At 38.9% G+C, this 27,561-nt stretch overlaps 1 protein-coding gene and 1 pseudogene across 5 annotated transcripts in view; one reads left to right on the forward strand and one right to left on the reverse strand.

Annotated features, from left to right (window-relative positions):
• PLD5 (phospholipase D family member 5) overlaps positions 1-27,561 on the forward strand; it is a 478,515-nt gene that overhangs the window by 197,306 nt on the left and 253,648 nt on the right. For 2 of the 4 annotated variants that reach the window (XM_082340840.1, XM_082340839.1), the window contains exon 2: positions 1,234-1,370. In XM_082340840.1, coding sequence (XP_082196966.1) covers positions 1,234-1,370 — 137 coding nt within the window. Of the gene's footprint in view, positions 1-1,233; positions 1,378-27,561 lie in introns of all 4 variants that reach the window. The other 2 variants (XM_082340841.1, XM_082340842.1) reach the window with 1 other exon arrangement.
• Positions 21,820-22,960, reverse strand: LOC309605517 (phosphatidylinositol N-acetylglucosaminyltransferase subunit Y pseudogene; annotated as a pseudogene). The gene has a single exon. The product of its transcript is annotated as a phosphatidylinositol N-acetylglucosaminyltransferase subunit Y pseudogene (transcript).

Consider the following 27,561-nt stretch of genomic DNA (forward strand, 5'->3'; position numbering starts at 1 on the left):
ACTAAAAGGGAACAACCATTTGATCTGTAGTGCCTGGTCACAGAGACAACATTATTTCCCAACTACGTCTTTCTCTGTAATCTGTAACCTGAGGCTGCCCCTGGACAAACTGGACTTTAGGAGGTTCCTTGATTCTTTGGAGACTATGCGGCTACAGGGATGAAGGGCAGGAGGGTGGTAGGAGGAGACAAAGCCAGCTGGTTGTAACAAAGCTCTGAAATTTGTGTGTGTGTGTGTGTGTGTGTGTACGCATGTGCACGCATGTCTGTGTATGTATGTATCCCATCACTAAGAAAGTGCTTCTGGCTGCCTGGTCAAAGGTCACCCTTACCCTTTCTGAAAATAGTTCCTAGAAGCTGCACAAAGACTTAAAAATTCTTCTTTCTCCTCTCCTCCGCATCCAGATTTACCTAATAAATTGAAAGCAGGCAAAATTATTTGTCCCAGTGGTCATGGCTTTGCCTAGTTAACGTGGCCTTATCTTATGCCACCTTTGACCGTGAACCCCTGGAGATAGGGATGTCTTGAATTCCAACACTTGGGCCTAAAGATAAGGACGTGATTTTCTTTGACCACCTGGAACTTGAGCTTGTGTTTCTAAGTGAAAACCATATCAAGAGTGTGAATGTTGGTTAAGATTTTATTGAGTGTTTTGAAATGAATGACGTTGCCTAATGACCCATGATGCTGGGATCTGATAGATTTAATTTTCTGATCAAAGTGCAGAATTCATACTGACCACAAGAGCATCTTTCCTGAAGTCATCACGCCATAAATATCTTAGAGGAAGATGAGATGGGAAAAGCAAGAAGATACAGAGTTTGAATGCAGTTTGCGTAGAGTTTGGAAAATGGTGGTAATAACAGGGGACAGAGAATAATTATTGAGCCACCCTGTGTTTCATTTTTAATTTGCAATAATGGGTCTTGTAGTGATCTTTTCTGGACTACCTTTGATTAGAAAGAAGAAGAGCAAATTCGTTTGAAAATCTTGATGCAGCACCTACATTATTTAATAGATTCTAACATATTTGGCAGGGATTTGAAAGCTATGTTGAGGAATAAGCATAAAGGTCTTAGGCATTTCACCCAGAGAGCAGCCCTTCTCTGGCAGTGACAAAACTAATTATTCCCCAAAGGGTTTTGCCTGGAACTCTGAAAAGCTGCCGCATGTTGAGTTTCCTAAGCAAAAGCTGCTTTACTTACTTTTCTTTTTCTTCTTTCTCTCTTGCAGTCCCAGCAGAAGTGCATCGTGATCTTTGCACTGGTGTGCTGCTTTGCCATTCTCGTTGCATTGATATTTTCAGCCGTGGACATCATGGGAGAGGATGAGGATGGGCTCTCAGAAAAAAATTGTCAAAATAAATGTCGGTAAGAGGTAACAAACAAAAATTTAAAAATTCTCTTTTAGGGAGTGGGTGAGTGAGAAAGTCAAAGAGGGTCCTGGAGAGTGGAGAGAAAAATATCACAAACACACATGGTCACCCAAGTGCCCACTGGGTTAAACCGAGACATGACTCACTGTCCACTGATGCTCTTACTTTTATTTAGACCAAGGGAATAAAAATGAGTAATGATTTAATTCACTTTACAGTTTGGGCATATTCTGTACAAAGGAGTGGTTGACAAAATGAAATTTTGTAACAATCTGCATCCTGGACACGTCTGTGTATGAGGTTTTGATTTGTTCCATAATGAGCTTGGCACAAATGAAGGCCCCAATGGACAAAGGACACCGTGCTAGTTGTTATTTCAATTAGAAGTTAAACGCACATCTCAGGAAAAATTCCCACTTAAAATTAGGGATTAAATAAATAAGCATGTCTATGAGAAGACACAGGTCTCCTCAGTCTGTCCCAATTTAGCACAAAGTTTATTTTTAATCCAGAAATTACAACTACTTTACCATTATATTTCTGTATTTTTTTCTCTTCAAATACATTAAATAACATTTCCCTAGGGTCACTTCTGACTGCAGAGCAGTCACAGCGTGGTTTTATCCACATAAATCTCTTCATCCAACTCTTCCCTGAACCCTACTTTATTTTTTGAGGTTGGTAGGAGAATGTAGAAAAGTACCAAGAGGGGGCAGAGAAGTAAGAGGCTTATTTTTATGTACATGTTGCTGCAAAGCCAAAGTGAGGCCATAAAATTACAATGGTTATTATAAATTAGAGCTTATAATGAATTTTAAATGTTATTTTTCCCTTTGGAAAGCATTAGTCAAAGTGCCCCTCTCTTCTAGCTTAAAAGGTCAACCACAGCCTCGTAATGTATATGTGAGTTTTTATCCTGGATATTTTGCCTTGAGGGTTGAATGTCTGACAGAAAAAAAAAAAATCTGGAAAAGACAATTGAAATTTTGTTTTTTTTAACCCATGATACATTATAGCTTAATTACCAGGCAACAGTATTATACAGAACAAAGGATACAAGAGAGAAATCAGTATACATCTTAGATTTATTCCTTCATGTTAGATAGGTGTTCCTAAATATGTTTGTTTCCCAGACTGAATTTGGGAGAAAAATTATATTGGGATTATAAGGAAAGCAGTAGAAAAACAGCAGGTCGTCATCGTCTTCCTCCTGATCACTCCATCTGCATCAATACCTTGTGCTAATCCTGTTACCTGACAAACGTAAACATTCTGTGGGCAAGGGGCCAGTGACTCATACTTCCTCAGTAGAATGCCTCTGCCGCTCTCTCTCACCGCACCTGCAATGAAGACTGCTGAGTACTTTAAATGGCAAACCCCAGAACCTAGAAAGTAACTTTGTAAAGGTCAAACTATGATGACTTCCTTAAGACAAAATACCCAGGGCCTTTTAACAAACATTGCCAGACATTGGTAGTTTTCAACAAAAAAGTTGGGGGCCTTCGAATTATGCCTCTTTTCATTTTGGGGGAAGCTATAACTTAATCTAATTTTGATTTTTTAACTCATACAACTGGAATTTCGGTCTGGTTATTTCTTCTGTCTCAGTCAATAACTAAATCCTGATGACCCAACACTGCTTCTCCCTCCATCTAGAACATATTCTCCCAATTACCAACTATGCTCCTGCTTCCTTTCCCCTGAGTAGTTGGAATCACTACCCTGATTACTTTGTTGCACCCCTACATGCAACTGTCTTTTCCAGAACTTGCAGCCCCTCCAGATCTTCCTCTCTTCTACAGTCTCTTCCCCTATGTCTTGCATTTCTGTTCTCCTACATTCTCAGCCTTGTAATAGGCACATTTGTATATCTGCCCGGGTGGCATCTGGCTTTCTCCTAACATCCTGAGAAGCTTCTGCTTTTTCTCCTCTCTCCAAAGCACAGGGTGGAGGCAGGGCAACTGCAATTCCTTACACCCCAATCCAGTCCCAGTATCCAGTGGGACAGTCCATTGCCCCACCATCTTCCCTCAGTCATTCTCATTTTAATTTGACGAACTTTTCTTACATCAGCCACTGTCTCCTTATCACTATAGGCAACGTTACCTTCTACCAGGACTCTCTCTCTCCTTCTTTTGTGCCTGGCTAATAGATCTTCCAGCCACCAGTCCCATCCCTTGCCACTGTCCTTAGTAACTGTAAAATTTACTTCCAGTACCCTAGCCTTACTGTTTTTAACCACCTCAGGTCAATAAATTTAATGTCCACTTTGCCTTTGCACCTGCTAGCAAACTACTCCACCTCCCAGGTAGCCTAATGTAGTGAAAGACCATGGACTTTGAAATTTGAAAGATCTGGATTCAAATCTATATTCTACCACTTACTGACTCTGTAAACTTGGGCAAGATATTAACATAATTATGTCATTCATCACCTTTTTGCAGAACAACAAAGGACTGAACAAGGAGTTACACCGTAGTTCATGAGACAAACATGGTGATTCTCTGTGGTCGAAAGTGCAGTGGGAAAGTCAGAGGAGGTTTGGGGGAGTGGCCTGACAGAGTGGAAAGAGGAAACCTGGCCTTGGACGCCACTCCACTCCTGATAAGTTATGAAAACTATTTTAGTTTTATTTCCCTTAAAAATGGTGTATTAAAAAAAAATCTCTCTCCCAGGGTTTTATGAGGCTTTAGTAAGTCATATAAACCCATAACCAAGCTGCAGGAAACTCATAACAAGCAATATATAAATGTCAGTCCTCTCCCTGTCCCTTCCTAAGAGTGCAGAATCCCCCTTCTCTATTCACAGCTAGCTTCCTATTCCCCCCATTTTGGCACTCATCCTGAATCTACTCTTTATCTTGATTTTAGTTAGTCTTTGGTTCTGTGGAGGTAAACAAAGAGAACAAACATATGAGAATGAGCGAAGTAAACATGAAAACAGATGCTATTTATTCAGAGCTTGCTATGGCGAGTCAGTTCGCCTCAGTCATTTGTGTTTCAGCAGAGACTCAGAGGCAGGCAGAGGAGGGGGCAAGCTTCATAGTGGTGTGGCCTGACTGGAGGCCGTTGGCCTGGGGGAGCTGGAGGTGGGCTAACTAGAAGCAGGCATCCTACGTGATGGGTTAGGGGTACATATTTGGCTTTCTCTGGTTGGTCCTAAGTTGGAAGTAGGGACAAAAATTAGGGGAGCTGGCAGTTATTAAGTTATGGCCATTTTGGTTTCAGAAGTTATTGTTTAGCCTCCTGGATTATTACTAGAGATAGCAATCCTACTTCCTATAATTCTGACTTACAGCAGGCTGGGCTGGTTATTGTAGATAAGAAGTTGGTTTCCTGGGCAGGTTGCTGCAGGCTGTGACTCAGAGTTCTACTTTATATATATATATATATGGACTGGCCATTACTGATTTGCATATATATATATATATGCAAATCAGTATATATATATATATACTGATTATATATATATATGGACTGGCCATTACTTATTTGCATATTCAGTCTCCCAGTTCCCTAAACCTCCTCCTATACTATCAGCCCCTTCTGTTTTAATTTTCTTTTTATCCATTTGCTAGGCCATGACCAGTGTGTCTGCGATACTTCCTGTAGCATGATGTAGTCTTACTTGCCTCCTTGGATCTTGTGTCTCAACCATGCTGCCAGTTCTTAAACTGGTTGACTCCTAGTTCCACCCATTCTTGTCCTCAGGGCAGACTTAACCATTGCTCCAACCCCCCAGCAGCCTGCAGAGAGTGAGTTCCGTGTCCTTCAGTCCTAGGTTCCTCCAGGCAGGAGTGCCCCCAGTAAAATAAGTGACATCATCTGGAGATGCACCCACTGAGTTTGCTGGAGCTGATACAGACCAGAAGGCAAAACTGCCAATCTGCAGGAGCTCTAGCATGCCAGTCTCAACTTAGTCCTTCTATACAAAGTTCCAGTCCTCCTCTCATGACCTTTTCCCATCATAACCTTTCTAGACTCTGTCTACCCTCAAGGTGGCACTGAGGAGGTCACATGATGCTCAGCTTCCAATTACCATTTACTTCACTCACATAGTTTTCTCTTTATGTTCTTCTCCTTATGGTGTCATTATCATAAAGAGCGCTGCTTGCTCGGTGCAACCTTTGCTGAGATCTAACTACCTTGTAATTAAGCTCCTTCTGTGTTTGTAGCTCTCCTCGCTCCTGAAAGTTGAAAGAATACAAGACATTCTGCAGTCTGTCAGCGGCTTCACACTGTTTTGACAGCCTCTTTCCAAGGTCTCCTCATCCAGTGCACTCTTTTCTAAATATATTACTTGAATTCATTTTATCTCTACTAACTAGCCTAGATACCTTTCTGTCCTCTGAAAGTTTCCCACTCCAAATCATACTGCCCCCTCAGTGTTTTCCCAACTTTTATATGTCTTTCTAAAAAAAATGTATCTCCTTATAAATAATGTCCTATTTGTGATTTATTTTTTCCTGACTTCTTATTTTATTTCTCTTCCTCTTTTTATTACTTAGCTTCTATAATACTGTACTAATAGTAGAATAATGATACCCTTGATTATAGTTTTCCATACAAATCGATAAAATAACTGCTCTAAACTTATCTTCCAAAGTGCCTTTCAACCAACCTCAGTTGTTATGCCCAGAAGCAAGATCTTTTGACCTCAGTTAAGTGACTTTGACCTATTTCTCTGTCTCTTTGTACTGAATTTATGTGTACTTTCCCTCATTTCCCAGTGTGTTTTTAATTGCTGATTCAGTCTCTATAAATATAAACCTCCACGTCACTTGATTACCTGAGGGGGTGAAAGGCAAAATTTCTAGTTTTAACTAAGAAATTATATTTCAGTGGCCTCTGGGGCAACACGAGAGTCAAGAATGGCTTCAACTGCCAGTTTAGATTGTATACATCCTGTGTTTTTGCTATTTTATGATTCACGAGTGTGCCTAATTATTATTTTGCACCATTCCTGCAAGAGGTAACCATGCACTGTGAAGTCTCCCACGTGTCACATCCTCAGGGACCAGTGGAGATGCTGGAACTTACCTCCCAGTTCTGCTCACACGCAGAACACCTGCTCACCTTGGAACTCTCACCCATTCAGATGACAGGCCTCCATTTTTCATTTTACAGCTACATCTATCTCTCCTCTCCTGGAGAAATCCTACCTCAGTTGTTTTAGATTGTTACTGCCCCATTTATTAGAGAGATCATTAGACACTTACTAGAAGAGGGACTTTTCTCTACCATACCTCCTGGATAAATTCACACAGAACGAGTTTGCACCCTGCTCCTCCTCCATCTCAGGCCCGATTCCCATAACATGGTAACTAACTTCTGTAAACCCTCATTAAACAAGCTGAGTAAACATAGAATTTTGGGTGGGCTGTCATTGACTTCTAAACATGTTGATGGACGCTTGCCACCTATTCTATCCAGATAATTACAGCAGCCCTTGCTCCTGTACTTCCTCCCACTTGCCTGTCATCCTTCTAAATCAGTTCTGTGTCTGGGTGACTATGGCCCTGGTTGGGCTCACTCTTGCCCACAAATCTGCCTATCCATTTTAGCCTGTGCCCATTTGGTCTGAAGCATGAAGGGGAGGGACCAACTCGGTCTACGTATATAATCCCCACTATTCCTGAACCCAGTAATTTCCTTTCACCCTAATGTGAATGGACTTGGGTCTGTTTAAAATGTGACATGTGTAATATTTTAGGCTGGGTAATTAATGTATAAGTTGCCATAGTGGTTCTCTAATAAGGGGTGGCCTAGACCACCAAGGTTTGGCTACAGAAAGAATAGTAAGGGCCGTAATAGGGCATCCCTTCACACACACACTTTATGTATATTTTCTAAATTTTATAATTTCTCTATTACAAAGCTGGCTTCTCTATTTTGTGTTTTTCACATCTTTGTCTTCTGAATTTCTTCCTCTGATCCATTATTTACTTACTTAAAATAATACACTATATCCATAGCTATATCTATATTTCTATTAATAACTCAGTTGCAGCTCCAGTATAGGACATATACCATTTGTATCATCAATATGTAACATTTCCAGAAGATAGTATTGAGAGACCTCTTTATGCACTGACAATCACCTCCTAGTATTTTGTACTTTCTCATTTAGTATCATAACCTTAGAGCTATCTTAACAGACACAACTTGCTCCAATAGACTTTAGTCATTGTTTTCCCTTTTAATGCCCCAATTTTTATTCTTGGCTAGTAGGAGCTGTCTTTTGTACATGTGCAATGTCTTTTGGACATGATTCCAGATATCTCTGAGAGCAGCCTTGCTTTCTGGCAGCAAGAAGCTGTTCTAGTCCCATTTTGAATTTTCTGGCTCTGAGACATGGTACTGTCTACTCTCTAATGAGCCCTGGTTCCTTTCATGGAGGATTCTATTAAATATCAAAACCCAAGCTTAAGGGTTTCATTAGATTGTCCCCCAAGGGTATTGGTGATAGATAACAATGACACCAGAGGAAAAGCTTTTTAAATTGCTTTTGTGACTGAGCAATATTCCTTCATCCTCTTTCCTTTCCTTCCTTTCATATTATAGGAATAAGAAAATGGACTGTAGGAGCCAAATTTCCTGGGTTTGAATTTGGCTGTATCACTTAGGAGAATTGCAATTTTGGGCAAGTTTCTCAGTTTTACTATACCACATTTTCTTCAGCTATATAATGAAGACAGTTATTATGTCCTACTTGAAAGGTTTCTGTAAGGACTAAATATGTTAATACAAGTACCTTTCATATCTGTCATATAATAAATGCACAATAAATGTTGACTGTTCTTTTTTAAATTTTAGTTTTTTTGGAGTATAGTTGATTTACAACATTGTGTTAGTTTCAGGTATACAGCAAAGTGAATCTGTTATACATATACATATATCCACTCTTTTTTAGATTCTTTTCCCATATAGGCCATAACAGTATTTTTTTTTTTTGACTGTTCTTTTTATTAAGGGACATAAGTTCATTGCAGGTGTTTGCAGTCCCCTTTTAAGTTCCATTTAACTTTGCTCCAAAATAAGGAAGTTTTTCATCCATTTTTTATCCTCTCCTTAAACTACAAGTTTTTTCCTTTATTTATATTCACTTTGATCTACCATGGTTTATATTGACAAGCCCAACTGTGTTTTTAAATTAGTGTTGCTCCCAAATTTAGGAGACTTGGTTTTTGGCTTCATATTTGACATCTGAGCACTTTTCTGACTGTCTAAAGAGAAAGAGAAACATTTGTCTACACCCCCACTCCCAAGGAAACATGAAAGAATTTAAAAGCCTAGAGCACCTGGTACTACAAATAGATTCCTAATGTACTAAACAAACAGTAATGATAAAAGGTGGAGTAAAAGCAAAAACTGGCTCTAGAACTTTTATTTTACATTCTTTCCTAGTTTCTCTGTTTTAGCTCACAATGAACCTATTTCCTTTATAACTTTCTTGATGTGTTTTTTTCCTTTTTTTAATGCCAATATCCATTTATTACAAAATATTCTAGAATCTCTAGAAAGAGAGGAGATAGCACTTACGTTTAATCCACTATATTAAACAAAAAAGAGCCAATTTACCCATTTATTTTTTTTATTGAAGTATAATTGATTTACAATATTCATTTTGAGTATACAACATAATGATAAAATATTTTTATAGCTTATACTCCATTTAAGGTTATTATAAAATATTGGCTATATTCCCTGTGTTGTACAATATATCCTTGTAGTTTATTTACTTTATACATATTAGTTTGTACCTCTTAATGCCTTAACCCTATCTGGCCCCTCCCCACTTCCCTTTCCCCACTGGTAACCACTAGTTCTCTATATCTGTGAGTCTGTTTCTGTTTTGTTATATTCATTAGTTTTAATTTTTAGATGCCACATCCACCTGATAACATACAGTATTTGTCTATCTCCATCTGACTTATTTCACTAAGCATAATACCGTCTAGGTCTGTCCACATTGTTGCAAATGGCAAAACCCCATTCTTTTTTATGACTGAGTTATATATATAATGGGATGTATATATATATATATATCTCACATCTTCTTTATCCATTCATCTGTTGATGGTTACTTAGGTTGCTTCTGTATCTTGGCTATTTTGAATAACGCTGCTGTGAACATTGGGGTACATGTATGTTTTTGAATTAGTGTTTTTGTTTTCTTTGGATATATACACAGGAGTGGAATTGCTGGGTTACATGGTAGTTCTATTTTAGAGAAACCTCCATACTGTTTTCCATAGTGGCTGCATCAATTTACAGTCCCACCAACAGTGTACAAGGGTTCCCTTTACTTCACATCCTCGCCAATGTTTTTTTTTTTTTTTTTTTTTGGCTGCATTGGGTCTTCGTTGCTGTGCACGGGCTTTTCTAGTTGTGGTGAGCAGGAGCTACTCTTCGTTGAGGTGTGCAGCCTTCTCGTTGCGGGGGCTCCTCTTGTTGCAGAGGACGGGCTCTAGGTGCACGGGCTTCAGTAGTTGTGGCTCGCGGGCTCAGTAGTTGTGGCTTGCGGGCTCTAGAGCACAGGCTCAGTAGTTGTGGTGCACGGGCTTAGTTGCTCTGTGACATATGGGATCTTCCCGGACCAGGGCTCAAACCCGTGTCCCCTGCATTGGCAGGCAGATTCTTAACCACTGTGCCACCAGGGAAGCCCGCCAATGTTTGTTATTTGTGTTCTTTTTGATGATAACTGTTCTGGCAGGTGTGAGGTGTCTCGTGGTTTTGATTTGCATTTCTCTAGTGACTAGTGATGTTGAGCATCTTTTCATGTGCCTGTTGGCCATCTGCATGTCCTTTTGGAAAAATATCTGTTCAGGACTTCTGCCCATTTTTTAATTGGGTTATTTTTTTTGATGTTGAGTAGTATGAGCTGTTTATATATTTCAGATATTAACCCCTTATTGTTCATATCACATTCAAATATTTTCTTCCATTCAGTAGGTAATCTTTTTGTTTTGTCAGTGGTTTCCTTTGCTGTGCAAAAGCTTTAAAGTGTAATAAGGTCTCATTTGTTTATTTTTGCTTTTGTTTCCTTTGTTTTAGAAGACAGATCCAAAAAAAAATTGCATCTATTTATGTCAAAGTGTGTTCTGCTTTATGCTTTCTTTTAGGAGCTTTATGGTTTCTTCTAGGAGCTTTATGGTATCTGGTCTTACATTTAGGTCTCCAACCTATTTTGAGTTTATTTTTGTATATTGTATAAGAAAATGTTCTCATTTCATTCTTTTACATGTAGCTGTCCAGTTTTCCCAGCACCACCCACTGAAGAGAATGTCTTTTCCTCATTGTTTATTCTTGCCTCCTTTGTCATAGATTAATTGACCACAAATGTGTGGGTTTATTTCTGGGCTCTCTATTCTGTTCCATTGATCTATGTGCCTGTTTTTGTGCCAGTGCCATACTGTTCTGATTACTGTAGCTTTGTAGTATAGTCTGAACTCTGGGGGCATTATACCTCCAGTTTTGTTCTTTTTTCTCAAAATTACTTTGGCTATTCAGGGAATTTTTTGATTCCGTATAAATTTGAGGGTTATTTGTTCTAGGTCTGTGAAAAATGCCATGGTAATTTTGATAGAGATTGCATTAAGTCTGTAGATTGCTCTGGGCATTTTACCCATTTCTTATTCGCTCCCCCTTGTCTTTCCCCAGTTCTAAACTCCTTTCACTTACTTACAGCCCTAACCTTACTTTTCCTGAATCTCTGGTTAGAGATTACTTTAATTGAGAAATGGCATCCACCTGGTAAAACTCCTTCATCTTTCTTGCCAACTCAGAATCCCCAAGTGTCTTCACTCATCCTTCCCTCCTCGCATTTTTATTCAGAGGAAGAGATTTCTCTTGCCTTTTCCAAAGCTAACCATCTCTGTCTATGCCAATAATCTTGTGGAAATAAATTAAGACCAACCAAATTCAGAGCTTACTATAGTAAGGGCGTCAGTCACTATCAGTTGCATTTGGTAGAGGCTCGAAGTCAAGCAGAGGAGGGGGAAAGCTTTACAGTGGAAAAAAGGAAGGCTTCAGGTGTGCCCTTATTGGAAGCTGTTGGCCTGGGGATGCTGGAGGTGAGCTAACTTTGTTAGAAGTGAGGCATCCTATGTGATGGACTAAGGGAGCATATTTATCTCTCTCTGGTTGATTCTAAGTTGGAAGCATGGACAAAAATTAAGGAAGCTATCAGTTATTAATCAAGTCCTGGTCATTTTGGTTGCAGAAGTTATTGTTTGGCTTTGTGGATTGTCACTAGAGATAGTAGTCTGACTTTCTATATGTCTGACCTATACAGGCTGGATTCCTGGGCTAGTTATCATAGATAAGAGGTTGGTTTCTTGGTCAGGTTGCTGCACTTTGTGGGTCTGAATTCTGTTTTTATATATGATCTGGCTTTTGTCCATTCATATATTCAATTTCTCATACCCTTTTCATTGCCCACTTACAGAGACAGGCAATATTCAAATCTTGTTCTTTCTCATTTCCTACTCTCAGCTTTGGCAGAGAGTCATTCCTATGATTTCACCTCTACCTCTCGTCAAGTGATTCCAAAATCCCTAGCTCAGGCCGTGATTCCTCTCTTGTCATCTTCTCTCCTTGTGCACCAACTAGTCTAGCTCTTTCTACCCACACAGTGTTAATGTAGAGCACTTAGAACCTTGCTTGATATCAGTTAGGTACTCACGACATGCTGTTTTCTTTCTGTTTTGAGCCTTTACTCATTGTAAGGGTATTTGCATTTTCCCAGGGACCTGGGCTGAGATACCCCACCTGCATCTCACTCCTTTGCCCCCTTCCACAAATTCAAGGCCATTTCATCTCTTTAATGGCAGATTTGGCCTCTAGCTGGTGCTGTCAGCATTTCTATTTTTATGTTGTCCCATCAAAGATAAAAAACTCCCTGAGAACAAGGGTCGCCATCTGTTTTCCTCTCTTTGTGTCTTATAGTGTTTCACACATCAGGACTGAGCAGCTACTCTTTTTTGATGGGCAATAATTTCCATGTAAAAACAATGTTGTTTTTAATACTGTTATAATACTGTTTAGTATTATTTAACAATACACTGTTCATTGAGATAATATGTACTATCTAGATAAATTTATTATCCCCCCATGGTGGAATTCATTTTGTGAGAATAACTGGGGATCATGAGAGAAGAAACTGAAGGTTATAGATTATATACTTAAAAATATGGAAGTGGGGTAGAAAAAGAAACCCGCTGAAGGATTGCTAAAATATAGTAGAGTAATCTAACACATATTTTTTCTAACTAGCATTGAATAAATAATGTTTAATAATAATTGGGAATGGAAGATAAATGCTGAATTTTAAATGAAAGAAAAATCTTCAAAAATTTAAATATAGATATTTTTATGCTTCTGAACTCTTTCATTTGAAATGTCACTTATTAACATCTTAATTTCACCACTGAGTGAAGTAAAATTCAAATTTCCTGAATTATGAGAGATTTGATTAGCCCAGTGCCCAGGAAGTATTGTTTATATTCCCATAGTTAAAATCTAAAAGATTATTTTTAAAATAATGTTTTATCTTTAGCATTTAATGTTTAAAGGAGGAAATTCAAGAGAGTGCGATACTTCCTGATGGTCTATAATTACCACTTGGGAAGCAGCAGAAGCTAATTATTTCGGAGTTTTAATTTTAATGAAACTTAATATATGATTAACGATGTTGACATTTCCTGTTGCCAGGTTTTTTTTTGCAAAAACATTATTTGAATGTGTTATATATTTTTTAAAAAGTTCATTGAACCCTTCCAGGCACAGCCATATCTGATCATCATGAATGGCGTTGGGCACAGAAAGCACAGCTCTCTTTTTCTTTTCCACAGATAGCCTGTTTCAGCTGCCTTTGCAGGAAGGACATCTCACAGAAATAGTGAAGAGCCCAGCCCTTAACCTGAGGCAAGGGGAACACTGACAAAGGGAGAGGGGAGATAAATAAAAAGAAAACCTAGCTGAATGTGCCTAGTGGATATTTTTATATTTTGTTTATAGACCTGTAATAAGAAAAACTTTGTAATTGGAACTTTCAATTAAAGTAATTGCCATGATTACAAAGAGTATACGGAGAAAAAGTTTTAAAAGAAAAACCTGCTGAAGAATTCACTGGAACTCAGCTTACAAAGTTGCAAAACTTTTGAAATTCAGAACAGCTTGAAGATTTAGAAAGCATCACTGAAGACGGGTCATATTACAGAGTAGGAACTTTGAACTGTGAATCTAAAAGAAAAGTCTGCTGCAAGCAATCAAAGAGTCTGCAATTAAACCTCACCTGCATGCTCTAAGCTAGTTTTCAGATGTTATTCACACTCAGTGTAGCAGTGTGTTTGGACCACTAAAGTTAGGTTCAAAAGACCCGCGGTCAGTCCCGTTTCTGCCCCTTCAAGGAGAGCAGGTCCCTAAATGAAGCCTTAGTATTCTCATTTATAAATTGATGACGACTCTTCTTCCAGGCTGTTGTGACATGAAAGTCAGTTAATATATACGTAGAAAATGGCAAGCCACTTTACCAAGTGAAGCATTATATCGTTCACTTATTTTTTGAGTCACATTCACAAAGACAGGTAGTACCCAGTGCCAGAAATATCTCTTTTTTTTGGTATAAACCACATCTGGCGAGGCTTTGACTTTTATAAAAATAAAATAAAATAGAAATTGTAGTTTGCCAAAGCCATACAAGCCATTAAGAGGTTTCAGAGCCCTGGTAGAAGAGGTCGAGGTGCAGTGTGTGTGTGATGTCCAAGAGTGTGTGTGGGCTTAGCATCCAAGAAACCTGAGTATGCATCTCCATTTGGCCACCCACTATGCCATCTTGGTCACTTAACCTGCCTGTGTCATCTGTAAAGTGATAGTGATGATAATAGTACATATACCATAGAGTTTTATATAAAGTAAGTGAATTAAAATGTGCGACTTGGTTGACTAACAGGGAGAGACCGCTACAGTAGGTTGGAGATCTCTTCCCTCAAGATTAATCTACAAAACTCATCATCTTAGATTTACCTCAGTCAACTTTGCTTGTTTTATTGCTCCCATATCTCCAAGTTATTCCATTAGATTCTTCCCTTTTAAGCAACTGTTTATGCAATTGAAAAACTAATATATACAGATGACAAAAATATACAAATGCAGAGTCTTACAATGAAACCTAATCTCCCTCTTATTGCAGACCCTGGATCTCCTTGCTCAGGGGCAAACACTGCTGCCATGTTTTTGTATATCTTTCCAGAATTATGATTTTATATATGCCTATGTGTGTATATATATATATATATTCATATATATACATATATTTATGAGTATTGTATATATCTGTATAACTGTCCCTTTTTCTCACAAATGGGAGCATATAGAGATAGTTTTGCATTTTGTTTTTGTGCTTTAAACAGTTTTTTTCTGGACCTCTTTACATATTAAGATGTATAGATCCATGGCTGCATAGCATTCATTACATGGGTATATAGTTAATCAGTTCTTTATTGATTTAATGGACATTTATGTTCTTTGGGGTTTTGTTATTTTAATAAGCAGTGCCACAATGGATATGTATGTGTGTGTGTGTATATATATATATATATATATATATATATATTTAAGCATATGTAGGAGGATATCTTTAAATTCCTAGAAATGGAATTGTTAGGTCGCAGGGTATATGCATTTTAAATTTGGATAGGTAGTACAAATTGTATTACAAAGGGTCTGTATCATTAAGATGTAAGATTACTTGTTTTATCCACTCTTTTTTTTTGTTATCAAATGATTAGATGTATTTCTTTTCTTTTTTTTTTATTGGAGCATAATTGCTTTACAATGTTGTGTGTTAATTTCTGCCACACAGTGAAGTGAATCAGCCATATGCATACACACATCCCCTCCCTCTTGGACCTCCCTCTCCCATCCCACCCAACTAGGCCATCACAGAGCACCGGGCTGAGCTCCCTTTGCTATACAGCAGGTTCCCACTAGCTATCTATTTTAGCCATGGTAGTGTATTTATGTCAAACCTAATCTCCCAATTCATCCCACCCTGCCCTGCCCAGCCTGTGTCCACACATTGGTTCTCTATGTCTGCATTTCTATTCCTACCCTGCAAATAGGTTCATCTGTACCATTTTTCTACATTCCACATATATGCATCAATATACGACATTTGTTTATTTTTTCTGACTTACTTCACTCTGTATGACAGATTCTAGGTCCATCTACATCTCTACAAATGACCCAATTTCATTTCTTTTTCTGACTGAGTAATACTCCATTATATATATGTACCACATCTTTTTTATCCGTTCATCTGTCAGTGGACATTTACGTAGCTTCCATGTCCTGGCTATTGTAAATGGTGCTGCAATGAACATTGGGGTATATGTCTTTATTATTTTTTTGAATTTCTAAATTTTATTTTAATTTTTTATACAGCAGGTTCTTATTAGTTATCCATTTTATACATATTAGTGTATATATGTCAATCCCAATCTCCCAATTCATCACACCACCACCCCCCACTGCCACTTTCCCCCCTTGGTGTCCATACATTTGTTCTCTACATCTTTGTCTCTATTTCTGCCCTGCAAACTGGTTCATCTGTACTATTTTTCTAGGTTCCACATATATGTGTCAATATACAATATTTGTTTTTCTCTTTCTGACTTACTTCACTCTGTATGACAGTCTCTAGATCCAACCACGTCTCTACAAATGACCCAGTTTCGTTCCTTTTTATGGCTGAGTAATATTCCATTGTATATATGTACCACATCTGCTTTATCTATTCATCTGTCGATGGGCATTTAGGTTACTTCCATGACCTGGCTATTGTAAATAGTGCTGCAATGAACATTGGGGTGCATATGTTTTTTGAATTATGGTTTTCTCTGGGTATGTGCCCAGTAGTAGGATTGATGGGTCATATGGTAATTCTATTTTTAGTTTTTAAGGAACCTCCCTAGTGTCTGTATCAATTTACATTCCCACCAGCAGTGCAAGAGGGTTCCCTTTTCTCCATACCCTCTCCAGCATTTGTTGTTTGTAGATTTTCTGATGATGCCCATTCTAACTGGTGTGAGGTGATACCTCATTGTAGTTTTGATTTCCATTTCTCTAATAATTAGTGATGTTGAGCAGATTTTCGTGTGCTTCTTGGCCATCTGTATGTCTTCTTTGGAGAAATGTCTATTTAGGTCTTCTGCCCATTTTTGGATTAGGTTGTTTGTTTTTTTAATATTGAGCTTCATGAGCTGTTTATAAATTTTGGAGATTAATTCTTTGTCCATTGATTCGTTTACAAGTATTTTCTCCCATTCTGAGGGTTGTCTTTTCGTCTTGTTTGTAGTTTTCTTTGTTTTGCAAAAGCTTTTAAGTTTCATTAGGTCCCATTTGTTTTTGTTTTTATTTCCATTACTCTAGGAGGTGGATCATAAAAGATCTTGCTGTGATGTATGTCAACAAGTGTTCTTCCTATGTTTTCCTCTAAGACTTTTATAGCGTCCAGTCTTACATTTAGGTCTCTAATCCATTTTGAGTTTATTTTATGTATGGTGTTAGGGAGTGTTCTAATTTCATTCTTTTACATGTAGCTGTCCAGTTTTCCCAGCACCACTTATTGAAGAGACTGTCTTTTCTTCATTGTATATCCCTGCCTCCTTTGTCATAGATTAGTTGACCATATATGCGTGGGTTTATCTCTGGGCTTTCTATCCTGTTCCATTGATCTATATTTCTGTTTTTATTCCAGTGCCATACTGTCTTGATTACTGTAGCTTTGTAGTATAGTCTGAAGTCAGGGAGTCTGATTCCTCCAGCTCCGATTTTTTCCCTCAAGACTGCTTTGGCTATTCGGGGTCTTTTGTGTCTCCATACAAATTTTAAGATTTTTTGTTCTAGTTCTGTAAAAAATGCCATTGGTAATTTGATAGGGATGGCATTGAATCTGTAAGTTGCTTTGGATAGTATAGTCATTTTCACAATATTGATTCTTCCAATCCAAGAACATGGTATATCTCTCCATCTGTTGGTATCATCTTTAATTTCTTTCATCAGTGTCTTATAGTTTCCTGCATACAGGTCTCCTGTCTCCCTAGGTAGATTTATTCCTAGGTATTTTATTCTTTTTGTTGCAGTGGTAAATGGCAGCATTTCCTTAAGTTCTCTTTCAGATTTTTCATCATTAGCGTATAGGAATGCAAGAGATTTCTGTGCATTAATTTTGTATCCTGAAACTTTACCAAATTCATTGATTAGCTCTAGTAGTTTTCTGGTGGCATCTTTAGGATTCTCTATGTATAGTATCATGTCATCTGCAAACAGTGACAGTTGTACTTCTTCTTTTCCAATTTGTATTCTTTTTATCTCTTTTTCTTCTCTGATTGCCATGGCCAGGACTTCCAAAATTATGTTGAATAATAGTGGCGAGAGTGGACATCCTTGTCTCGTTCCTGATCTTAGAGGAAATGCTTTCAGTTTTTCACCATTGAGAATGATGTTTGCTGTGTGTTTGTCATATATAGCCTTTATTATGTTGAGGTAGGTTCCCTCTATATGCCCACTTTCTGGAGAGTTTTTATCATAAATGGGTGTTGAATTTTGTCAAAAGATTTTTCTGCATCTATTGAGATGATCATATGGTGGTTCTTCTTCAATTTAATATCGTGTATCACATTGACTGATTTGCATATATTGAAGAATCCTTGAATCCCTGGGATAAATCCCACTTCATCATGGTGTATGATCCTTTTAAAGTGTTGTTGGAGTATGTTTGCTAGTATTTTGTTGAGGATTTTTGCATCTATATTCATCAGTGATATTGGCCTGTAATTTTCTTTTTTTGTAGTATCTTTGTCTGCTTTTGGTATCAGGGTGATGGTGGTCTCATAGAATGAGTTTGGGAGTGTTCCTTCCTCTGCAATTTTTTGGAAGAGTTTTAGAAAGATGGGTGTTAGCTCTTCTCTACATGTTTGATAGAATTCGCCTGTGAAGCCATGTGGCCCTGGACTTTTGTTTGTTGGAAGATTTTTAATCACAGTTTCAATTTCATTCCTTGTGATTGGTCTGTTCATATTTTCTGTTTCTTTCTGGTTGAGTCTTGGAAGGTTATACATTTCTAAGAATTTGTCCATTTCTTCCAGGTTGTCCATTTTATTGGCATAGAGTTGCATGTAGTAGTCTCTTAGGATGCTTTGTATTTCTGTGGTGTCTGTTGTAACTTCTCCTTTTTCATTTCTAATTTTATTGATTTGAGTCCTCTCCCTCTTTTTCTTGATGAGTCTATCAATTTTTTTTATCTTCTCAAAGAACTATCTTTTAGTTTTATTGATCTTTGCTATTGTTTTCTTTGTTTCTATTTTATTTATTTCTGCTCTGATCTTTATGATTTCTTTCCTTCTGCTAACTTTCGGGGTTTTTTTGTTCTTCTTTCTCTAGTTCCTTTACATGTAAAGTTAGATTGTTTATTTGAGATTTTTCTTGTTTCTTGAGGTAGGCTTGTATAGCTATAAACTTCCCTCTTAGAACTGCTTTTGCTGCGTCCCATAGGTTTTGGATTGTTGTGTTTTCATTGTAATTTGTCTCTAGGTATTTTTTGATTTCCTCTTTGATTTCTTCAGTGATCTCTTGGTTATTTTGTAACGTATTGTTTGGCCTCCATGTGTTTGTGTTTCTTACGGTTTTTTCCCTGTAATTGATTTCTAATCTCATAGCATTGTGGTCAGAAAAGATGCTTGATATGATTTCAATTTTATTAAATTTTCTGAGGCTTGATTTGTGACCCAAGGTGTGAACTATCCTGGAGAATGTTCTGCGTGCACTTGAGAAGAAAGTGTTATCTGCTGTTTTTGAATGGAATGTCCTATAAATATGAATTAAATCTATCTGGTATGTTGTGTCATTTAAAGCTTGTGTTTCCTTATTAATTTTCTGTTTGGATGATCTGTCCATTGGTGTAAGTGAGGTGTTAAAGTCCCCCACTATTATTATGTTACTGTTGATTTCCTCTTTTATAGCTGTTAACATTTGTCTAATGTTTTGAGGTGCTCCTATGTTGGGTGCATATATATTTATAATTGTTATATCTTCTTCTTGGATTGATCCCTTGATCATTATGTAGTGTCTTCCTTGTCTCTTTTAACATTCTTTATTTTAAAGTCTATTTTATCTGATATGAGTATTGCTACTCCAGCGTTCTTTTGATTTACATTTGCATGGAATATCTTTTTCCATCCCCTCACTTTCAGTCTGTATGTGTCCCTAGGTCTGAAGTGGGTCTTTTATAGACAGCATATATATAGGTTTTGTTTTTGTATCCATTCAGTGAGCCTGTGTCTTTGGGTTGGAGCATTTAATACAATCACATTTAAGGTAATTATCAATATGTATGTTCCTATGAGCATTTTCTTAATTGTTTTGGGTTTGTTTTTGTAGGTCCTTTTTTTCTCTTGTGTCTCCCACTTAGAGAAGTTGCTTTAGCATTTGTTGTAGAGCTGGTTTGGTGGTGCTGAATTCTGTTAGGTTTTGCTTGTCTGTAAAGCTTTTGATTTCTTCATCGAATGTGAATGAGATCCTTGTCGGGTAGAGTAATCTTGGTTGTAGGTTCTTCCCTTTCATCACTTTAAATATATCATGCCACTCCCTTCTGGCTTGTAGAGTTTCTGCTGAGAAATCAGCTGTGAACCTTATGAGAGTTCCCTTGTATATTATTTGTCGTTTTTCCCTTGCTGTTTTCAGTAATTTTTCTTTGTCTTTAATTTTTGCCAATTTGATTACTATGAATCTTGGCGTGTTTCTCCTTTGGTTTATCCTGTGTGGGACTCTCTGTGCTTCCTGGACTTGGGTGGCTATTTCCTTTCCCATGTTAGGGAAGTTTTTGATTATAATCTCTTCAAATATTTTCTCCCTCTTCAAATGTTTTCTCTGTCTCTTCTCCTCCCAGGACCCCTATAATGCGAATGTTGTTACGTTTAATGTTTTCCCAGAGGTCTCTTAGGCTGTCTTCATTTCTTTTCATTCTTTTTTCTTTATTCTGTTCCACAGCAGTGAATTCCACCATTCTGTCTTCCAGGTCACTTATCTGTTCTTCTGCTTCAGTTATTCTGCTACTGATTCCTTTTAGTGTATTTTTCATTTCAGTTATTGTATTGTTCATCTTTGTTTATTTGTTCTTTAATTCTTCTAGGTGTTTGTTCTTTAATTCTTCTAGGTCTTTGTTAACCATTTTTTGCATCTGCTCGATCTTTGCCTCTGTTCTTTTTCTGAGGTCCTGGATCATCTTCACTATCATTATTCTGAATTCTTTTTCTGGAAGGTTGCCTATCTCCACTTCATTCAGTTGTTTTTCTGGGGTTTTATCTTGTTCCTTCATCTGGTACATAGCCCTCTGCCTTTTCATCTTGTCTATCTTTCTGTGAATGTGTTTTTTGTTCCACAGGCTGCAAGATTGTAGTTCTTGCTTCTGCTGTCTGCCCTCTGGTGGATGAGGCTATCTAAGAGGCTTGTGCAAGTTTCCTGATGGGAGGGACTGGTGGTGGGTAGAGCTGGGTGTTGCTCTGGTGGGAAGAGCTCAGTAAAACTTTAATCTGCTTCTTTGCTTATGGGTGGGACTGGTGGTGGGTAGAGCTGGGTGTTGCTCTGGTGGGAAGAGCTCAGTAAAACTTTAATCTGCTTGTTTGCTTATGGGTGGGACTGGGCTCCCTCCCTGTTGTCTGTCCAGCCTGACATGACCCAACATCAGAGCCCACCTGGCTCTTTGGTGGGACCAATGGCGGACTCTGGGTAGGCCCACACCAAGGAGTACCCCCAGAAACTTCCACTGCCAGTGTCCCCGTCCCCACGGTGAGCCACAGCCACCCCCCACCTCCACAGAAGACCCTCCAACACAAGCAGGTAGGTCTGGTTCAGTCTCCTATGGCATAACTGCTCCATCCTCTGGGTCCCGATGTACACACTACTTTGTGTGTGCCCTCCAAGAGTGGAGTCCCCGTTTCCTGCAGTCCTGTCAAAGTCCTGCAATCAAACCTGCTAGCCTTCAAAGTCTGATTCTCTAGGAATTCCTCCTCCCATTGCCAGACCCCCAGTTTGGGAAGCCTGACGTGGGGCTCAGAACCTTCACTCCAGTGGGTGGACTTCTGTGGTATAAGTGTTCTCCAGTTTGTGAGTAACCCACCCAGCAGTTGTGGCATTTGATTTTATTGTGATTGCGCCCCTCCTAGCATCTCATTATGACTTCTCCTTTGTCTTTGGATGTGGGGTGTCTTTTTTGGTGAATTCCAGTGTCTTCCTGTCAATGATTGTTCAGCAGTTAGTTGTGATTCTGGTGCTCTCGCAAGAGGGAGTGAGCGCACATCCTTCTACTCCGCCATCTTGAACCAGTCTCCACATATGTCTTTTTAAATTATGGTTTATTCATTCTTTTTTTTTTTTAATAAATTTATTTATTTATTTATTTTTGGCTGCATTCAGTCTTCGTTGCTGCACACAGGCTTTCTCTAGTTGTGGCGAGCAGGGGCTACTCTTTGTTGTGGTGCACAGGCTTCTCATTGTGGTGGCTTCTCTTGTTGAGGAGCCTAGGCTCTAGGCGTGCAGGCTTCAGTAGTTGTGGCACATGGGCTTAGTTGCTCCGCGGCATGTGGGATCTTCCCAGACCAGGACACGAAACTGTGTCTCCTGCATTGGCAGGCGGATTCTTAACCACTGCGCCACCAGGGAAGCCCTGGTTTATCCATTCTTGCCAACTTTGTGTATTACCAAATTCTTTATCTTTGCCAATCTGATCAAGTAAAAAAAAGTGGTATTTATTATCTTTTTTTAAATTATGAGTTAGGTTGAAAATCTTTACCCATGTTTATGAACAATGTCTGGTTTTTTTTTGTTTGTTTGTTTGTTTTTTAAGATTTCAAATTAGTAACTTTTAATTATGAATGGGATAAGACATAAAGTCATCAGATGATGGCTGGGGCTATTAATTTCCAACAAGACACTCTGTTGAAATGTTTCTCCTGATACCCCAGGTATAAATAAGAACCTTCAAAAAACAAGGGCAGAACCAAAGTACAATAAAGAAGCCTCTGCAGCTTAAGCCTCCCCTAATCCTAAACCTCTGACAGAAGCTAGGCAAAGCATCTTTCTTGCACATTAAGTGGGTGTCCAGTATTTCCATGTAGTTGAGCTTTCAGAGGCAGACACTCAAGCCTATCATTAGGATATACCATCTTGGCTCTGGTTGTATTAATTATGCCTGAAGAGTTTAATACCCATCCAAGTCCAAAGGTGGAAGAACACATAAACGAGTATGGTGATCGGCAAGAGCAGACTGTAAAAGCACAGGCTGCTTGTGCTAGTGCAGCCCTGTGGGAAGTTTTCTTCCACGGAGGCCGAGTATAACAGCCCTGCTAACGAGACCAACGGAATAAGGACAGTCAACATAGGAAGAGACAGAAACATTCTTCCCCTCCACTTATTACCCGCCACTCTGACTTTTTAAAAGGTGGATGGTATTTAGAAAATTTAGTTGTGTGTGTGGTCGTTTTTACATATGATCTAATGCTGCTCCATTTCTTCTTGCTTCTTATTTTGATGTGTCATCCTAGCTGCCTGTGGTATCATATTAGGAATCCCATCAATAATTGGATAGGCTATTCTTAACCCTTCGTTAATCAATTCATTTGTCGATGCTTCATATCGGAGCGGCTTCTTGGAGAGCGGGCACACCAGGAACTCCAGCAGCGCTGGGTCGAAGGCGCGGGGTGGTTCCCACGTCCGCTCACTCTGGTCTGGGGATGGCCGCGACACCGACGCGTGCACACACCTCTGGGCGACTGCGGGCGGCTGTGCGCGTGTCCCCCGCAGCGCTGAGGCGAGCCGGCCGCAAACTCCGCGCTGCATGGCCCAGCAGCCCGCGACCGAGCCCCTGCGCACCCGTGACCACCCGCGCCGCTGCAGGCGCTGCCCGGGAGTCCAGCCCCAGCGGCCAGGCCGCGCCCCCTGGTGCTCGGGAAACGCTGCCCCCCATGTCTGTTTCTTATCCGTGATTTGACTGTTCATGTTTTTTGTATAACATAGTTAGGAAAAGTGTGGCTTGATAGAGGACCCAGTAAAACACAGCAAAATATCTGAGACCAATGCAGTAAGCATCATAATAATAGTAATAGTAACAAAATAAGTGACATCACATACAGAGCAAATATATTTTATCAGAGAGTTGTAATGAGATTTTTGATCCTTTCTTTCTCATCAGATTAGAAATAACAAGTTGTAGGACATATTCACAAATAATTATTGTGTTTTACTTTTATAGAATGTTGAAAATTGATCATGTGTTTATCTATAAGATGAACTTTCACTGTGATCTCTTTGCTTCAATAACCATGACATTTACTACATGACATGAACCAGGCTTGTCCCTCATTATAAGTGAAGTACTTTATTCTGAGCATTCTTTTAGAAATATTACAGTCTGGGATATTAGGTTATCTAGCTATTATGCAGAAGCTTTCTTGTTTGTAGCATGCAGTTCTCAGTGATGGTATTTACTAGTAACTGAGGGTAGAGTCAGCTATTCTATTTTCATTTGATTGTCTCATTATCCTGGTAGTCAGTTCTTGTCACAGAAAGGACTTAGAACTACATTTCCAGCTCGTAGTGGACTGTGACCACTGTCACTATTTGTGACCCTCCACAAATGACCGGTTTTAGATATTATCTGGTTTTGTTATTGCAGGTATCACTTCTTGTATAGCAATATATGCCAGCTGCTATGTAAGGTATTTAATGTTATCTCACTGACTCTTACACTAAAGCAGATGTTATTATCCTTATTTTACAGGTGAAATGGTAGGTTCAAAATCATTAAATAATCAACCCATCTAGTAAGGGGTCAAGCTGGGTTCAAATCCAGGCCTTGCTTACTCTTTTCTTATTCTTAGCTCCAAGGGCCAGGTTAGGGCTGCTATAGTAAGGGCTGCCCACCTAAGTGGGGAGCAGTGCCATGACGTTCGCATACCTTGTCCAACCCCTCCACAGTATGGGTGAGCTTGTGTAGCTGTTTCCTCCAGTGCCCTGCTTGCTGTCAGCCTCTGCCTCCGTACTTTGCCCTTGTTTTATCCAATAACATGAGTATCTTCCATCACTAGACTTCAGCTGTTGATGCAGACCCACCTTTATTTTCTGCACAGACTGGAATGGGGTGGCAATGTTTAGATTAAGAGTTATGACAACAGACTGAGTATCTTGTGCCCTAGCAATGAGCCCCAGGATGGCATGTAAATTCTGAATCACTACAGTCTCTCACAAAGCCCATAGCTCTAGGCTTCCCTCTCTGGATTTTCCTACCCCAGAACTATCCCCTAATCAGGCTCTGGTCTTCTCCTGCCCCCTTCCTCCCAGCAGACCCTGGTCCTGAGGTCTCAGTGTGCCTCCTCCAGGACCCATAGTAGGCTTCGTATAGAGGAGGGGCACTTTCGGGGAACATATTGCTGATTTCTGAAACCTCTCCATTAATTTTACTCCAGAAAAAAAATCTGCTTCTGAATTTTGCAAGGATTTAAGGTATAAATCCTTGTACTGCATGTTTTTAACAAAATTCAGGCTTGGGTCAGGAATTATTTTTCTACACAATATAGAGACTAACTTTCTTGAGGACCTGAGGGATTTCTGCACAAACTTCTGATATGCATGAGATTCAAGTCCACTGCCTGCCATCTCTTGACATCCCTCCTTTACCAGTTTCCATGCTGTGATGTCAGTCTAAATGTCTTCCTGGGACCTAAAAGCAGCACACTTTCCTGGGCCTCAGGGTCTTCCTACCTTTCGCTTCCTTTCCTGGGCACAGCCTTCCTTCTTGTCTCCATTTCTTGGGTTTCACCTAAGGCCACCCCTCCTGCAGGAAGTTTGCCCTGGCCACCTGGGTCTGCTAGGTTACATCCTGAGTGGACCTACAATGCCCAGAGCTGACTGCTCCTATGTAATCCTCATTATCTACCGATGAATACCAAATATTAATTTATCCAGTCTCCACAGGAGGCTTATTTTACAAAATTAGCATCTCGAAGTCATTGAAAATCCCTATTAGCCAAGTGAACTATAAACATCAGTTTAACTTAGTCTGTAGTGTTGTGCTGAGCTCTTTTATATAAAAGCTTTTGTGAGTTTGATTGTCTTTTCTTTTGTATTGTTATATTTTAGAAGAGGGTTAGGAGCCATAGCTAAGAGAGGGACTCTTCCCCCAACTCCCCCTATACCCAGCCCCACCTAGTTTTAACATATTGGGAATATAGGACACAGTGCATTCTAGAGTTCCAAAAGTATTAACACCAAGTATCATGTATCTCTCTAAATATTCTTAGATGAGTGACTATTGACTTTGGGCTTTTGTTCATGATAGAAAATTAATGAAAGTTGAGTCAAGGGGTGTTTTTAAAAATGTAAGACACTCCCAATTTATGTGTAAGTCAATCTAGCCTGAAAGTATGATATTAAAGGATGACTACATTGCTTCATGTCTATTGTGTCTCTTTTCAGATTCAGGCATTAATAATTATAGTCTCAGAGGTCTCAATTTTTATTCTCTCTTGGGAGTCAGGGGATATTAAAAGGTCCCCTTCAGAGAACACTCTCTTTTTTGGCAGTTCTATGACAGGTTAGTTAGGATGAGACTTCTCAAGTGTGTGCTTTCTTATTTTTTTCTGATTGGTGTTTTTGGTCCTTACTACAAATCTGTTAAAGAAGGGAGCAGTGACATTTGTCCTTTGAATACATAGCCACCAAATTGTCATTCCGTGTTTAATCCCAAGGATGTCATGGAGTGCCCACTTGAGATACCAAGTCTTAAATCACTGCACATTTATCTGTCTTTTCTTCTAGACTCTAAGCTTGTTGGAATGTGAACTCTGTCTTCTGAATATTTACATTTCTGGCAACTGGCACAGTGCTGGTACATATCAAATGTCCAAGTTCTGAGGATGGAAGGAGAGAAGAAATGCAATGCTGAGAAAACATATTTGGCCCAGTGCCTTAAACACAGTTGGTGCTCACATAAGTGTTAATTGCTGGTAAAGTAGATAAATGGAAGAAAAAGAAGAAAAAACAAGCAATATGGGAGAGCGAAAGGAGAACTAGACCAGAGAAAGAAAAACTTTCGGTCTCCACTGAACTTGCTGAATAAACTTGAGAAAGTCACTTAATTCTTTCAGGTTTCTATTTTTCCATCTGTAAAATGGGGATATCATCTAACATGACTTCCAAAATCTTCTCTTCCTCTAGCAATTATATGAGTCTATGAAATCTTTTGGCAAAGACTGATATAGTTGATCATATATTTCATTAACATGTACGAAAAATGTCCAAATATTGGGTTGACCAAAAAGTTCACTCAGGTTTTTCCAAAATATGTTATGGAAAAATCCAAACGAACTTTTTGGCCAACCCAACATATCCACAGAATTTTTAAACTTTTAGGACTATCTGTCAAAGTTCAATTGATTATTATTTTTTTCAATTGGCCAAATATTTAACGGCCTACTTTGTGTAAGGACTGTGCTAACACTGAAGATACAAAGAGGAATTATCTGTTTTTACCACCAAGAGTGTGGTGAGAGGTGGACAAGTTAAGAAATAAGTGCACTGGGGCATAAAAATGCTAACATGAGCGATGCCCTTCCTGTTAAGAAGTCACAGAAAGGAGCAACTAACTCTGGAGGAATGACAGAGCAAGTAACTGAGTTTAAACAATTCCAGGCTTTCCAAATAAGGGCCACAGCATGTGCAGAGATTTGAAGATAAAACCTAAATGTCCATTGACAGATGAATGGATAAAGAAGGTGTGATACATGTATATAGTGGAATATTACTCAGTCATTAAAAAGAATGAAATATTGCCATTTGCAGCAACATAGATGGACCTATAGGTTATCATACTAAGCGAAGTACGTCAGACAAGTATCACATGATATCGCTTATATGCAGAATCAAAAAATGATACAAATGAACTTATTTACAAAACAAAAACAGACTCACAGACTTAGAGAATGAATTTATGGTTACTAAGGGGGAAGGGTGGGGGGGAGGGATATATTGGGAGTTTGGGATTGACATGTACACACTGCTGTAGTTAAAATAGATAACTGACAAGGACTACTGTATAGCACAGGGAACGCTGCTCAATATTCTGTAATA

Source organism: Balaenoptera borealis (genome assembly GCF_965194805.1).
Source record: "Balaenoptera borealis genome assembly, chromosome: 1".
Lineage (NCBI taxonomy): Eukaryota > Metazoa > Chordata > Mammalia > Artiodactyla > Balaenopteridae > Balaenoptera > Balaenoptera borealis.